We start from the raw sequence: 18018 nt of genomic DNA, 5'->3' as shown, positions 1-18018 counted from the left end.
ACTAAAAAGTTAGTTATTCTAATGATCTCAAACTTAATAAGATAATATATAATTTATCGTGCTCATTAAATTACACCATATTTTATCGCAACATATTATATAATATTCTCTTGAGTTTTGTTATCGATCTAATTAGTTAGACTTTGAAAATGTGGCACGNCATAACGCGTGTATAATATTTTTTATAATTTGTTTGGTTTATATTTAAATGAGTATCAAAATATAATTATAAAAAATAGTGAGAGATTATATTGTAGTTTTGATATATAATTTAAAAAATAGAAAAATGAGAATCAAAATATAATTTTAAGAAATAGTGAGGGACAACACTATAATTTTGATATATGAATTAAAAAAATTTAAAAAGAAAGAGGGGAAAAAAAAAAAAAAAGCAAGAATTAAACCAACAACTTGATGGTAAGAAAATAAAGGTTATATTCACTAAACTACATGTGACTTACATTGAAATTTTAACACTTTATTAATATATATATTTATTAAAACAGACCATGACACTAAAAAGTTAGTTATTCTAATGATCTCAAACTTAATAAGATAATATATAATTTATCGTGCTCATTAAATTACACCATATTTTATCGCAACATATTATATAATATTCTCTTGAGTTTTGTTATCGATCTAATTAGTTAGACTTTGAAAATGTGGCACGATATTATTTTTAATGATTTGATTTATATTAAAATAAAGATAATATCGTAATTATAAAATTAATGAGAAGTCATTTTACAATTTCTGAACTCGACCATACCAGCCTACAAACATGTTTATTTTTGTTAGATGAACAATTAATATAATAATAATGTTTCAGCGTACGTGTTACGTATTTGTATAATCTGTTTTTTTAATTAAAAAATGGTAAAATATTTTTAAAAAAACACAAAACAAAGATCATCTAACGTGATTTTTTTTATTTGTTTGATTTATAATTACAAAATTGAGGAATATTATAATTACTAAAATGGATAAATGATTTTATGGTAGTAGTTTAAGAAATTGACAAGGAATGGGATGAGAATTGGAAAAGTGGCTACACCACCAAACGTAACATAGTATAGAGAGAAAGATATTATGAATTTTGAAATCAAAATTATTATATATTTTTTAATTATATATATCTGAAACTTATTTTATTCAATGATTCAAATTTCATAAGGTCATTTTATAGTATATAATTATTATTATTATTATTATTATTATTATGATTGAAAATTTTCGAAACCTAAAGTGTGAATGGAGGTATTTACAAGGGTGGACCCATGCCTCCCAATCTAGCCCATAAAACATTTAACAGTATTAATTAGTATCCAATAAAATTCGTTAGACATTTAGCTAGCCCACTAAATTGTTTATATTATTAATAATAATAAAGCTCAATTTTTTAGATATTTAATGATATAGCCCATTAGGTTTTTCATTTTTTTAAAAAAATTTAACAATCCATATCATGAGGAAAAGAATATAAATCACTCGGTTATCTGAGTAAATTTTAAATTTTTTTATATTATTTTTTATTTTATTAGGATCGGATATTGATTTAGAAGGGGTGAATAAATCATCTCAACAAATTCTGAAAATATTTATGTTGGGTTAGTGTAGTGTCCAAAAACCAGTACACGTAGACTACATGCATAATTTAATGAGTTAATTAATTTAAATGGATTGAATGATGCATTCAACATGTTTGATTTAGTTTAAATACTTATATATTTGTTGTGGGGACTCGGACGCTAATCATCTTCTTAATCATTCTTTTGGGAATAAATGGATCAATTAATTAAACTGGGTCTAAATTTTTTTTTTTTAATACAAATGCGGAACGTAATGGAATCAGTCTAATATACATGTCAACATAAAAATACAAGTCTTGTACAAAATACATTCAAACTAAGGTTCAACAACTATACATCAAGTGCTGAAACTAAATCTACATCAAAGTCCGGAATCACCACTCTAATCTCGATCGCTCATCCTCGTCTTGACCCTGATTCAGTCCCACCTGTTGTCATGCACACATACAAACACAACAACAGCCGGATAACTCCGGTGAGAATATAATCCAAGTATAAAATAATGAAACATGCATTGTATAAAATCATATACATTTATTAAAAGCATCTAAATATAATCGATAAAACATGTAACAGAATCTATGAAACATAATCGATACAATTCAGTAAATCAAACTCGGATTCTTATTCTTTGACTCGACTCAATCTGGCCTAGTCAAGGGATCCCGGTTGAATAAGAACGCAACAACTCATCTACTCTCCTCAGCTAGATAGTGGTACGTTCTTATTCCCAGACTTTGGTACACTATATCGAATCTTTGCAATAGAAGCTGATCTGCATTCTTCGCAACATCGTTATACACCAAACGTCCAGTGACCTAGCACCTCTGCCAACTTAGCACCTCTGCCAAAGACTCTATGTCTTAAATCAATCGTCTAGCTCATGCTTTCTACAAATCAATAGAACAAGCACATAAATGCAATGAATTCAAATATTTGAAAACAATAGCAATTAAGTATGTGGTTTTAGGGAAACTCGAGTCAAATCTAACTCGAGTCGATCTCCCGGTTAACATTGGTTTATACTTTTTTTTTCGTAGTCTCGGTCTGAAGAAATGGAAGTTCTGAATTCAAAGCTGTCACTACAATCTGAAATGACATATTCGACATGTACAATATCAATATACCATCCAAATCAAATCTGTTCTGATCAATCTTAATCTGATTCAAAATCAACGGCATAACGGCACTAGAATGATGTCTCCGGTAACTCAACAACACGAGATATCAATTACAATTCATAATCAATAGCCAATACAATCCATAATTAATCAATAATCGCAATTTCAATACCAAATATGTATATCTCAATTATATCAATTCTGAAAATCATAATAATTGCATAAACAGTCTGTTCTTCGATCCGTTTTCAATTCTACGATGTCTAGTATTTCCAGAACACATAATCATAAACAAATCACAATTCCTTCAATACCCTAATTTCAAATCATATCAGAAATCAATAAAACTTACGTCCTGTAGTAGCTGTTGACGATAGGAGGACAGAACTGAACTCGGATCAAAATTCTGATAACCGGAGCTTGTAAAATCCCCTGAAGCTTTCTTTCGTTCTTGCTGTTTCATCTCAAGGAGAAATGAGATTGTTATATATCAAATACATGGTGAAGACAAGTGTCCCACTCAAATCCCATTAGTTGCACTTTAGTCCCTGAAATCTTCACTATTTGCAATTTGGTCCTCACAACTATTTTTCATTCATTTTCATTCCTATGGAATTGTAAAACCATGGAATATGACTCAACATTCCAAAAGTCATAAATTAAATAATCTCAGATTAAAATGATAAAATCTCGGGCCTTACATTTATTTTCTTGAAATTTGACTGTATTTTTCGAGTTTAATATTTTCAGGCGAATATTCGATGTTTGGCTGGAGATAGGAGACGATTAAGGTGCAAAAATTAAATGTTATATTTTTATTTTAAACCAAGAAATTATTTATTTTTAATGATTTATGAATTTTAGTATTTTAAAGTCAAATTTAAATTATTAGATGAATTAAAATATTTTTAAACATGATATTAACAAATTTTCATAAATATGATATTTTATTCTTGGACATGATGTTTAATATTTTATTAAATTATTTATGACGTAATAAATTTGTTTAATTAGTATTTAATTAATTTGCAATATTTTTTATACAAAATAAAAAATAAAAACACACACTCGCGAACACACACTATAACACAAAAAAAACAAACAAACAAACAAACAAACAGAGAGAGAAGCTAGGGTTTTGGCTTTCAAGTGGTCTCCTTCACTTCTCCACATCTACCTACAATATTGTGGTGAATTTTTACAAGTTTTTGGCGAGAAAAACATCTAGCAATCGTCCTTCGTTCATCCTCTACGTTTTCTCGCGTCGATATTCGTTTATTCGAGCATTTAAACTCAAAGGCATGTTCTAAACCTTTCTTTTATGCATTATTCTTGTTATATACTGTTATTTAATGATAAATATACATGAAAAACATTTCTCTACATGAAATATTTGAATCAAAATCGTTTATACACATGCTAAATTTTTCTGCACAAGTTCTTTCAAGTTTTCATGAGTTTTTGATGTGTAGGCTTCGTGTGGATCTTTTGGCCTGCTGCTACTACGTATGGGGATGTATTAGGATGTGTTTAGATGTTATTTATCAGTCCTTGAAGCGTCGGAAGTGGTCTGGTCGCGTGAAAGAAAAGGCGGAGCGTAAGCTGTCGTTGTGTGCGCATGGGGGCTGTTTTCGGTGTTTGGCTGGTTAGGGCAGGTTCTGGCTGGGCTAGGGCTCGTGGCTAAGGTCTGGACCGTGTCTTAGGGTGTTAAGGTGGGTCTGGCCTTGGTCGTTTATGGGCTGGTTGGGTAGGAAAGTTGCTTGAGACAAAAAGGGTCAGTTCACGCGCGCGGAAGGGCATGTCACAGCCGGTTGCTCCGCGACGTCCACGTGCGACCTGAGTTGGTAAGGACCATATCAGTGGCTTGTTTAAGGTCTAAGGTCATGGTCTGGGTATTGGTTAAGGGCTGGTTCGAGCCGTGGTAAGTTTGGAGTTGTATAGAACCCGAACGTGTCAAAAAGGGGCCGAATAGAGTCTAGAGTTTCTTGTCTTGTTTAGGGATGGTTTGGGGTTGTTCCATAGGTGATTCTAATGCCATGGACATTTTGTTAGGTTGTGGTCAAGTTTGAGTCGAGTCCCGAGTCCCGAGTCGTGGGGGTAAGTCGCAAGTCGTTTTATTTTATTAGGGAGTCGTACGGATAAAATGTAAGTTTATAGGATGATTTGAATTGTAAGTTTTAAGTGGTGGCGACGGGTCCGTGGGTTGATCCAACGATTTCCACAGCATTCTTCAATAAATATAACATGCAAAAATATTTATTTTGAGGTATGTAAGTTTTCTTGTGGCCAAATTACACATGTACGGGTCTGGAAGCTGGAGAACGTGTATGGTGACCTTTCCAACTTATCTTATAATTATCTTATGATTGGTAGTGGATATTCAGTCCAAGGGTTGTGGTGATCATTGCCGGCCAAGCGTTGTGGTGTTAGTTTGATCAAACGAATTATGCTATGGTGTCATATTTCAATTAGCAAAACTCTATGCAAAATGTTTAAGTTTATGTTATGTCAAGCGAAATATGTTTTATGAAAATGTTTATGCAGGAAAGTCACGTCATATTTATTTATGCCTGTGTAATTTACATATCAAGTATGTTTAAATTGCATGAATTTTTATTATGTAGTATTCGTTATTCACGGTTTATGCATGCTGAATCTTTAAACTCACTAGATTTGATTGATGCAGATGAAATTGTTGAGAAGACTGGAGGTACTGACCAGTGAGCAAGCTCGAATCGTAGGCAGTGCACGCCCAATGGCCTTGTAGTTTATGAGCTTTATGCATGTTAAAACTGATTTAATACTCTGATTTATTTTATTGCATTTTGGTTAGGAAACAAATTATTTCTTTGGATGTTTTAAAATATTTTATGGATGTCGGCGTGGATCTTTTTTTTTTTACGCCTCAAAATATTTAGAATTTGAATTGTTTATATTTTTTTTAAAATATCGAATTTTAGGTTTATTTGTTTGGAATTTTTGAAAATGATGTGTAGTTTTTATTGAGTTTAAAAGTTAAAAGTTATGGATTTAATTTGAAAAAGAAAAAAGATTTATTTTCCACATATTTTAAGTAGTAAGCGAGGGTTATTACCATTAGCAATACTAAAATGGAATTATTGTCAGTTGGTATCAATAAACCAGTAGTTTTTCACTGCATAGAAATAGGCTCACTTACAAGGTTTGAACACAAAAAAATGACGTAAGTTAAGAGCAGACATGAAATCAAATATTGAATAAGAAAAGGCTAATAGAAATGTAAATAACACGAGTTTGCTTTTGGATATTCGGAGACTTTAATTGTCCTACGACATCCATCTTTCTTGCAAAAAGATTTCACTAAAAGACTTTGACAATTACAACACTTTGCAATTGTCCATTTCAACAGGACTTCCCACACTGCTTAATTGAAACACTTAGTAATACACTCAACAAAACTGATCAGTACGCTTACTATCAGATTACAAATATTTCAGAAATAGAATACTAATCACCAAAGATCTTTAATGATCTTGTTAAAACACCCAAAGTGTGTGCTACAAAACTTTTATCAGTTGGAATCTCGAAAGCTAGAGAATTCTTGAACTTTTTTAAAGATGCGATGAAGATGGACCGACTGATATCTTCACTTATTTATAGACTTTGCTCAAACGGTCGGTAAAACCAAATTTGATATTCGTTCCAAATTGAGTATAGGGTAGTCACGTCATTTTCCATGTCACTATCCTTTTTAATAATAGTACACTGAGAATAGTGCTCAAAGAATTCTGACATTCTAATGGAAATCATAGACACTTAAAATCCAAAAAAGTTTATCCAACAATTTAGTTGCTCTCTAGCCCTTAACTCGGAGTAAACAGAAAAATTTTAAGGAATGTTTGTATGAGAAATCTGACTTATTTATTTATAATTTGGTAGGCTTCTCACTGGTGGAACTTTCTACCTCAGACGAGTTTGAATCGGACTCTGCCCACTTGGTCTTACTGTCCTCGGACACCGGTACCTTCTGGTTTTTTCTCTTCCTGAATTACCTCTTGTCATCCTTGGACATTTTCTTCTTGTCATAAGATCGACCTTATTTGTCAGTTGGCCTTCTCTCATCATTCTTTGGCTTAGGACAATCGGCTATGAAACGTTCGACTTTCTCATAATTGAAACGTGCATTTCCTCATCAGCAGAATCTTTCTTGTAGTGATTTTGTCTGTTTGGGCTTTGGAAATTTCCCTGATTTTTCCTTACGAGCTTCACAAATTTCTTCACAAACAATGACATTGTATCACTATTTACTACTCAGCTAACTTGTCTTTAGAGTTGTCTTTCGAAACATATTGATCAGCGAATGTAGCAGCCAAAGTCTTCGTCAGTTTGATAGTCGATTCACCATCAGTTCTTGACTCAAGTTCAAATTCATATGCCTTAATATCTGAAACAAATCGTGCAGTTCAACCTTGTTAAGATCTTTTGATTCACGCATGCTCATTGTTTTGACATCTCATTCTCTCGGTAATACCCTCATTACTTTCAAAGCTATCTCATGATTCCCATGCTATTTGCCAAGAAAAGCCAGTTCAATAATGATTTTTCTCACTCTTTCATCAAATTCTGACATAGAATCCTCGGCTTTCATTTTGATACTTTCAAATTTCTAAATAGCAACAGACAGTTTGTTATCTTTTGTTTGGTTGTAGTCTTCTTACAATTGTATCGGTTTCTCCCAGATATCTTTGACGGTGGAGCACATTTTGATTTTGCTAAAATTATTCTTGTCCAATGTCTTATACAAGATTTATTTGGCAATATTATCCAGATTTGCCTTTTCTTGTCTTCTTCGATCCAATCTATTCTTGGTTTTTCGATCATCTGAGGAGCACCGTCAAAAATGGTAATGAGAGTGTTTGCTTTCATGATTTTCATTTATCTGTCTGTGATTAAGTACCACATATCATCATCTTGTGCAGCTAAACGAGTTTGCATCCTGATTTTTCATTCATCAAAATCCTCTATGGAGAACATAATAATTTTACTGAAGGAAGTCATTAGAGTTTAGTGTTCAAAGACAATAATTAACCCACTCTGATACCACTTGTTAGAATCGGAGATTGATTTAGAGGAGATGAATAAATAACTTCAACAAATTTTGAAAATATTTATGTTTATGTTAGAAACACTGAAATGTAATTCTTGTTAGTTGGGTATCAATATGCCAGTAATTTGCCACTACGCGAAAATAGACTCACTGATAAGGTTTGAACAAAAAAATGGCTTAAGGTATGAGCAGTTAGGCTAACAAATATTGAATAAGAAAAATCTAACTTTAATGTAAGTAGCACGAGATTGTTTCTAGATGTTCGAAGATTTCAATAATCTTACGTCACACTTTCTTACTTGCGGAATGATTTCACTAAAAGATTTTGAAACTTACAACACTTTGCAATTACCCACTTCAGCAGGACTTATCACATCTCCAAACTACAACTTTTAGCAATATACTCAACAAAACTGATATGCACATTTATTGTCAGATTACGAGTATTTCAGAAATAGAATACTAAGCACAAAAGATCCTTAATGATCATATTAAAAATGTGCTAGAAAACTTTTATCAGTTGGGTTCTTGAAAACTTGAGAATACTTGAACTTCCTCAAAGATGGGAGAGAGATAAACTAAGTGATATCTTCTTCTATTTATAGATTTTGACCAAACGGTCGATAAAATCAAATCTGATATTCGTTTCAAATAGAGCAGTTATTGGTCACATCGTTTTCCATGTCATTGTTTTTCCCGAAAATAGTACGATGAGATTGATGCTCACGGAATTCTGACATTTTAACGAAAATCAGAGACTATTAAAATACGAAAAAATTTATCTGAAAATTCAATTGAGCTCTGATCCTTAACTCGGAGTAAATTGACAAATTCAATGAAATGTTTGTGTGAGAAGTATGACTAATTTTTTTATGATTCGATAAGCATCTCAAATTAGTCATCTTTTTAAAATTCGGTAAACCAGTTATCCTCTTAATTTCAGTTGGTCTCTCGTTAAACCACCAAAACATAATTGATCTAACAAATTTCATTACTCAATGTAAAATTTTGCAAAACCTTTTTAGGATAAAATGTCTTCTTCATTCCCGTATTTAATCTTTTTAAAAAAAAAATTGCATAAAACTTAGAGTTTTTATTTTACTACTTTTATGTGTCATTGGAAAATTGAACAAATTGTTCGAAATTGTCTATTGTTCCTTAAAACAAACTTAAATACCGTATAAATACATAAATATATAGTTATTATTAAATTTAAACCCCTTATTAGTATGTTAGTAAAGTTTTTTAAAAAATATCATAAACACAAGAACTCTTGTTAGACGATCTCACGAGTCAATTTTGTGAGACAGATCATGATCCGATTCATAAAAAATTAATACTTTTTATTTTTAAAATATTACTTTTCTGTTTAAGTATTAATCATCTTGACCCACGTCATGGAAAATGATAGGTGGAACTGTCAAACAAAATACATACACTTTCACAAATATCTATTTTACTTCTTACCTTCACTCTCCTTAATTTTCTCTCTATATTACATTTTCTCTATTTTGTTTAAACAGATATTGAAATAATACAAACTATTTAATATTTAATATAGTTACACATCTTTTTAAATGTATGTTATTTTTTTCATTCAAATTAAATTTATATATTAAAATATTGTAATAATATTTTTCATTGTATACATATAATGTTCACTCAAAGTATGTATGTTGAAGACTAGTATATATATATGTTTTCAAGGAACAAAACGAAATATTTAATATTGAGATAAAATGGATGTGTTAACAAAACATGTTATTTATTTTTCCAAGCGTCAAAATACACAATAAGATATGGTTTTTGTTTATTGTAGAAAGAGTTGAAATTTTTGAATGTGACCCATTACTCTTATTTGATTGTTTCTACAAGGTTTTATTACATATCTTAATGCATTGATTTTTTTATGGGTAAATTTTTCACATAAATAAATAAATTATTTAAATTTAGTATAGCCTCCTAATACGAATTCCTGGTTCTTACCAAGTATATAATATAGGGTATTGATTAACATAGCACCCACCAATCGTGTTTATTGGTACTTTCGAGAAAAATGAACTAAAAATGCAAATTAGATCAATTTATTAGATTCTTAAATATTAATTATTATTTATTCAGATTCTTAAATATTATTAGAAAGTCAAAGATGATTTTTTTTTATATGAATGCTTAAAATAATTATTGAATGATATTTTTGACTCATAAGTTTCATGTTGGTGCAAGATATTGGCCATTCAAAAAACTAGGAGAATATGATTAACATACAATTAATAACACAACACAGATATAACATGACCAAGAGTCATTTTAACAAAAATATTTCACCAGCAACGCGAAAAAAAAATTTGCACACGATTAGAAAACAAGGCACTGCAAATTCGTGGAAAGCAACATTATATTGAAAAATAGGGGCTCCAACTTCAAGGATTAAAATCTTGATGAGATGCTAAGCACAGCTCATGCAATTCACTTAGTATCCATTCTTCTCCAGTGTGTCCACCCAGAACAAGAACCCGAGTTCCCCCGACTATACACGTGCTATGACCCCAAGCGAACTTAGGTGGCTGCCCGGCTGCATTCACTATCCTCCAGGATGGTTTGTCTTCAGCGGGATCCAACAGAAAGAGCTGAGACGGTGAGTGAAGCCCAGATATCGAACCACCAAAAACTATTATCCTCCCACAAGGCAACGTCACTGCAACGTGATCGAGTCTGGGAGGTGGAATAACCGCATTTTGGCCACCAAAACACTCGAGCTGCCTCCATTGTGGCTTTTCGTCGTCCATATCCATTGTATAGGCTTCCCCTGATCTCAACTGCAGGTGACCACTCTTAGCAAGACCGCCGAACATCAAGATTTTCGTTTTCCCATAAACAGAAAGTGAATGGCCTAATCTAGATGGTGGAGTCCAGGAACTGGGAATTTCTTTCCATGTAGGTTTGTCCATGTTGAGATCCAACAAAAACGTGTCACTGAGGAGGACCCCGGCATCGGTGCACCCACCAGACACTACTAGCTTTGAGCCCCCCAAAGTACAAGAACTATGCCAAGATCTAGGGAGAGGAGGTGTTCCACCAAACACTTCTCTCCATGTTGGATGTTTGGCGTCTAAGTCAAGAACAAAAACATCATTCAGCAATCCTTGACTACCACACCCACCGAACAACACCAACCAGGAACCATTCAAGCACGAGAGTGTGTGACCCCAGCGTCCTGGAGGAGAAGATTTAACAATCACACGACGCCACTCTGGGTTTGTTGCATCAAGGTTAAGGACAAATGTGTCATCCATTGGCTGCATATTGACTCCTTCACCTCCAAACAAGACCAGCCTATTTCCAGCAGCACATGCACTGAAATTGCAACGTGAAGGCTCAACTGCCCCACCAACTGTCAACTTCTTCCAACGAACTGCTTCAAGAGTTGTCAATTCCCTAGCCAAACGTCCCCATCCTAATCTCTTAGTCATCAATTCCAGTGCACCAGTTACGTCTCTTCCCCATGCATTTTGGCATACCATTTTCCTCACATGCTCGTTCTTTGTTAATAGCCGAATCCTTCTGCAGACTGATCCAATCGATGCAACATCCCTAGGCGTTAAGCGGCACAAAATATTTTGAGCTAGTACTTCATCAGATAGTTGTAGGATTCCACACATTTCCAGATGATGGGTGTCTTGTAACTGTCCGCCCTGGTAAAAGGGCTCACTTGACTTATGGCTATGCTGTTGACAAGTTTCTTTGAAAACTGGATACGATACATTGTTCAGATCTAGTTTGGCTTGAGTAAATATTTGGACGCCTATAACATGGGTAACCATGCCGTCATCACTATGAATCGGAATAAGTCTTAGCATGTTCACCAAGGGAGTACCATCTTTCCTGAAGTTAAGAAGCTCGCCTTGAAATTCAATGCCTTCCTCGATACATCTTCTGATCTCAGAAACCACAACAGGATCCACCAAAGGATGACGCCTATTGGCATGCGGGTCTCTGAATTGCAGGAACCGACTGAAGAATTTAATGCACGTCATATATTCTTTAATTTTCAATTAATAAGTATCTAGATTAAAGTAGCATTCGCTTGCATGCACTTGGGCAAGGGCATACCAACACATAATTGATCAACAGCAAGAATATCACCTCTCAAATAAGAGCTATCGGAAAAACACCATTAGTAACAGTAGTAATGAATTCATCATTATCATCAAGTAGCAGTAGTCCCTAAACTAAATAAAACCAACTAGATGACTCCTCTATATCCATGATGCTCTATTTGAATAAAAATCTAATATAAACCCAAATCACTTAAGGAATGCTAAACAAGCCAATTCTGTTAGAGAAAAGGTGAATAAAATAAAAATGTAGTTGTCCCACATTGGAAGCTTAGAGAAAGTTACTCCTCCTTATTAGTTCTAATGTGGACTAAGGGTTAAGGCCCCAAGGGGTACCAAAGTTTTTAGAAGGGGGGAGACGCTACTAGGCTATGTCTCGGTGAATTATACACACGCGCACCCGGCCCGGCGCGGTGCGGTGTTTGACCAATATTAATTTTTTTGAACCAAAATTATTTGAAGGAATAAATTTTGTTGGTGTCCAAACAGAAGATGGTGCGCCCTTCCACGCATGATGTCGCGCAGCCGCGCACGCCACACTGGTTATCAGGGCACGGCGCGCGGGTGCGCGTGCCTTGCTGTACGGAAGAAGAACAAGGCGTCCTTTCACCGAAACAAGACAATTACTCATCAAAGGTTGCACATTTGATCGAAAAATTGTATTCGTTCAAGATAATCTTTGATGCTCTATATATATTCCTTACCTACATTCATTTTCACACTTTTTGGCATCAAATTTCTTCTCCATTTTGCTGCAAGATTTTCGTTTCTATACACTTGAGATTTATTATAGATTTTGTTCGTTGCATCAAGAGTTTGTTGTGCTACTACTCTTAATCGAAGTCGTCGTATCTTAGGGACGATTGTCGTTAACATAAAGCACTTGTATACGGGCAATATCGTCTTGCGGATAAAGGATTTATCCTTGCCTCGACTGAAAGACTTGTTGCTGTTCCAGAATTTTCGAGAAGGACACCATCCCAAACAACAAATTCATGAATAGCTTTTCCAATTCCAGCAGCACCATGAATAGAGACTCGCTAAACAGAACAACATAACCCATAAGTCCGTTCTAGCTCGTAAATTTCATGGGTACAAAAATCCTAAGAATAGTATTTGATTGACGATTGCTAGTTTTAGTGCTGACACATTACTATACCAAACGAAAAGAAGATCTACCGCATTGAACGCCTTAACATGAAATGATCAACAATAGATATTAGCACACTAACCTTCATTTTGAGCTCTAGTCATTCCATCGGTAACAACTTACTTAACAACTTACTATGTGTTGCCCAATAATTGTGTCTCGCTTCGAAAATCCATGTGTGGGAGGATTCCCCTAAAAGCCACAAGCAATGAGACATCTGCTAATTCTTCAGCTGTTCCACACTTGATCCCTCAAACTAATTATTTCCTTGGATTATGTCGGTCAAAGTAGTGCAAACAGTTATGTCTATTAAGAACGGCTAACAGCAGATGTTGCCACATAGAGCTCCTGTATTATGCAGGGTAGTAATGACCATATATCATCAACCACAAACCCTTAGATTACTCCAATAAAAAAACACATTAATGCCCATTGGATCTCAATCAGAACTCCATTTTGACACATCAGTACCCACGTATTGTTTTGAAACAAACTTGGAGTTGATTTCTGAGGATTTTCACAAACTGTGCACTTCAAGCCTCATTCGACCAGGTCAATGATCCTATGGGCCAAACCTATGACTTCCTGATCCCATCTCAAATAATTTACACTCATCTACATAATTGACACTGTAAATAGATGCAGTTTGTCAAATTTCTTTCACATTAAGATGTTAACGTGTTAGTAATCGTGTTTCAATCCCAAAATTAGTATTATCAATAGATGCAATTGCCCGCATATAGTCTTCATATACTGACATCTTCGTCCTTTTATTTTTTCCAGAAGCAAATATAGGGAGTGTAAATGACTTGTGGATGATACTGAAATTGTCAAGTCTTTAGGCGGTCTGTTTATGGAAGAGAAAAGACATATACGCCACCACGGACAACACATGATTCCTCCATGCAAAGGTAGAGGTACTCATTCTAGGGACCATACAGCTTTCATTTAAAAACACCTTTTGATTTTTCCTCCCGTATTAAAACACCGTTAAGCCAATGCTTAAAATGAAATGTAGCAGATATACAAATGAGCACTTGCTCAATAAAATTAGCTGACAAAGAACCAAGTAAAAAACACACGTGGACATATGGCATGCTTCATTTTCCAAGCGTGATTATTTCAAACCCAGAGGACAAAATAAAACCACAAAACGTACTTCTCGAAACAATCTCAATGGAGATGAAGCAGATAATTTCTAAATGAATTTTGATAGTTGGAATTTTCCTTGCCACCGAGTCGGGGGGTGGGCATGAGGATCTATCATCAAGAATTAACTGATAGCACTAACACAGGGACTAAATAGAGGACCAAGGAATTTCATAGATCTTCACAAATTGCCACTCAAAATTTTTAAAAGAAGAAGAAAATAAACAGCAAAAATCTACCTGCCACCACCACATCATACCAAAAATAAATAAATAATTAACGAGTCAGTTAAGGGGATATTCGTAAATTGTTTTAGCACAGAAGCTCAAACCAAATTAAATTTATGGCACAGAAGCTATAAAAAAATCAAATCACGGAAATTCTGCAAAAAAATAAAAATAAAAATAGCAAAGCATATTCGCACAAACTAACTGTGAATGGAAATTACCAGTTGCGACCAAGGACTTCGTGCGCGCGAAATCCGGTGGAGAATTCAAAGACAGTGTTGACGTAAATGATAGGAAAATCCGGTTCCATCGCATCCGACACAACGATCGACGTCGGAAGCGCCGCCGGCGCGTAGAACACTCGATCTTCCCCGATGCGCGACGCCAGCTCCACCTCATCCTGCTCCATTCCGCCATCGAATTTCAACCGCTTCCCGCAGCTCATGCGAAACAACTCCTCCTCTTCCTCTTGGCTTTCCTCCATCCCCATATCTGCCTCACCACTCCAAATTTCTTCTCCTATATTCATACATGTGTCACAACATGAATATATATACTGTGTTGAGTGTGACGGGAGATATCTTGCGGGGACGTGAGGGAATTGGACGAGAAAGGCCTTGAAATTACGGAAATGCCATCGATTTGGATTTTGAACAAAAACCATGTCATATCATCGGCCTAACATAATTTATCTCCACGTGAATTTGCCTCACCTTATTCAAACAAATAGGAAGGAATCTCATTTTACACGGATCTTAAACTCGATCTGATTTATCGTATATACTTTTCTCGCATTCACGAAATTAAGAAATTGATTGTTCAACAATTATGATATAAAATAATATCAATTCCGGTTTCACATGTAATACTAATTTATAGTTCCAATTCCGGTTCCGGCTTCACCTGATTTCACACTTTTCCGATTCTTTTAAAAAAAACGATATGATTATATTATTTTATTTTGGAATATAAAAATTATTTCTTAGAAATTAAAATCAAAGGTTGGATAAATCTATTTATTTTCGATTTTCTTTTAATTCATGTTTACATTTTCTTTACGTATTGTGCTGTGTCATGTGATTATTTGTTTGGTTTTTTTAAGTTTTAGTTATCTATTTATAGGCAAAAATTTGTGTGAGACGGTCTCATGAGTCGTATTTTGTGAGACGGATCTCTTATTTGAGTCATCCATGAAAAAGTATTATTTTTTATGCTAAAAATATTACTTTCTATTATGAATATCAGTAGAATTGATCCGTCTTATAGATAAAGATTCGTGAGACCGTATCACAGTATACTTGTTCCTATTAATAAATATATGGTAAAGGAAAATATGGGCGAGATATTTATTGGGAGGCCTGGTTTTTATGGTAGTTTCGTGCAAATTGGAGGTCAAAGAAGAAGAGCAAAACATTGTTCCTCGTAGGATAGATATTTTAGCTGGGAAAATATCTGTACCGAATCTGCCACTCTGGATCGTCCACGTCATGCAGTTAGTAGAGCCAGATATTTATACATACACACATATTTATGTGTTTTTTGTTTTAATTTAAGTGGTAATTCATCCATATGATCCACGTAATGTTATTTTAGGTATTTAGTTATCTTGTTCAAAAAAAAGGTCATTAATTATTAAAATCAGTATATTTTAGTTTTTTAAAAATTTAAATTTTAAACATTATTATAAAAAATTATTATATCAAAAATGTTAGGTCAAATGAGAATAACAATAATTAATTTTTATATTGTTTGATTGGAATTGTTATTAATAAAATAAAAAGAAAAAATTTAAATCATATATTATTTTATTTATCAAATATTTTAAAAATAAATAAATATTTTTGAAAAAAAATCAAAATATTTGTAATTTATTAGGTGAATACATTTTGGTTAAAAATTTTAATTATTTTTTAAGATATGTTAAAAAATATTTATATTAAAGTTCTAACTAAAATACATAATAATAATAATAATAATAGCAATTTAAAGACAATCAACATATCAAAAAATCAGGGTGACGTTTTTTTAAAAAGTTGAAAAACATAATATATGTAGGACCGAGCGTTTGTCATTTTACCAAAAATTATAGTTAGTGGTAACGGTGCAACTCAAATATTTTAAATCGCATAGCAGTCCAATCGTCATGATTCAGTCGCTCTACCCAGCAAAGACAATTATTGCACATCAACAATCTTCATTCCAATAATTGCACTCATCACAATCAATGAAAATCGAACTCATGACTAGGGGTACTTATCGGTTCTAGGGTTCCGGTTCTGGATCGAGTGGTGCCAGAACATGTCGGAATCGGTTCTGGTTCCAAGATTTAAATTTTGGTACAAATCCAATCTTGGACTGGTTCGATGAATTTTAGACCGGTTCCGAGTTCCATGTCCGAATATTATTATTTTTAATATATAATTTCTTTTATTAATGAACTTTTTTTATTTAGTATTTTGAGTTGAAACAATACTGAATAATCATAAAAATAAAATAATTGAAATACTGATTTTACAATTGAAAATCTAAAATTCATCACGATTTATTAAAATATATTTTGAATATTCCGGATCTTCATCGAAACTTGAGTTTTGAAATTCATCGCATGCATATATTCGTCCTTGACTCTTCAATTAAGTCCTACTAGCATTATTTAACATTACATGATCATGTTTGATAGCCAAAAACCGAAATGTTTCAAGAAATTTTCATGAAAATAAAAGATGCAGATTTCGGCTTTCTTGTTGCTCTTCACGGGTTTCCCTTGTTTTGATGGTTTCAGGCATTGGTTCGATTCCAGGCTCCCAAGGCGACATCTAGACATGTGATAGGATGAATTAGGACCATGTTGGTCCATTCAAGCAAGCTACATGCATGATAGAAACCGAAATGACAGCAGCTTTTCAACCTTGTCCATTTGAGTTTCGAAATTCAGTGTTGCTGTCAAAGGGATGCGAAACTGATCATGGCTGCAAGGCTTATAGCCATGGTTATATCTCTTCCCTAGCACGTCTAAGACGTGAATAAGACACACTTTTGGTGGCTTGGTCCATGGTGCATCGGTTTTTAAATAAAACTCAAGAACAGCCCCATTCCCCTTTTCGGCTTCCTCTTTTTCAGCTTATGTTGTTTCGAATTTTAGGGAATGGTGTGGATCTTGGTTGGCCTATGGCCCTTAGCCATGGTTTACACCATGCCCCTAGATGTCTAGATCGTGTCATGGTCAATCAAATGGCCATTGGAACGATTCGTGACAGCAAAACAAAAGCAATGCATCCTACGTGCAGAATTTGTTCTCGGTTGTAACGTTTGGTTCGTTGCTGGAATATTTCGAATTGTGGCTGGTCTAAAGCCCTTAGCCATGGTTCAAATCATTCCTTGGGATGTTGGTAAGAGTCTCTGGTCGGTGATTCAAGCTCCAATGGCCGGTAGTCTCGAAAACGACGTAAGGAAACCAAGCGCAGCTGCTGGAATTTTCTGGACAGCAACTTGCTGCGTCGGTTCGGTGGCTCGTTCGAGTTCTTGGTTGGCTTTTAGCCTATGGCCTTGGACTGGACAGTGCCTCATTGAGTTAG

General features: G+C 34.0%; 1 protein-coding gene across 1 annotated transcript; it reads right to left on the bottom strand.

The window, feature by feature from the left end:
* Nucleotides 1–10045: 10045 nt before the first annotated feature.
* On the bottom strand, nt 10046–14980 carry LOC140989677 (adagio protein 3). The gene is made up of 2 exons (XM_073458993.1): nt 14665–14980; nt 10046–11813 (listed from the first exon to the last, which is right to left on the bottom strand). The coding sequence occupies exons 1-2, from the start codon at nt 14970–14972 to the stop codon at nt 10223–10225; spliced, it is 1899 nt and encodes a 632-aa protein (XP_073315094.1). The 5' UTR covers nt 14973–14980; the 3' UTR covers nt 10046–10222.
* Between the last annotated feature and the right edge of the window lie 3038 nt (nt 14981–18018).

Source organism: Primulina huaijiensis, chromosome 12 (genome assembly GCF_012295235.1).
Source record: "Primulina huaijiensis isolate GDHJ02 chromosome 12, ASM1229523v2, whole genome shotgun sequence".
Taxonomy (NCBI): Eukaryota; Viridiplantae; Streptophyta; class Magnoliopsida; order Lamiales; family Gesneriaceae; genus Primulina; species Primulina huaijiensis.
This window is presented reverse-complemented; position numbering and strand designations above follow the sequence as displayed.

Bases quoted from the DNA above. Each gene is read 5' to 3' on its own strand.
- LOC140989677 (XM_073458993.1), bottom strand. From the start codon at position 14,972: ATGAATATAGGAGAAGAAATTTGGAGTGGTGAGGCAGATATGGGGATG. The intron at 11,814-14,664 runs GTAATTTCCATT...TAAATTCTTCAG, and splicing joins GAAGTCCTTGGTCGCAACTG to TCGGTTCCTGCAATTCAGAG.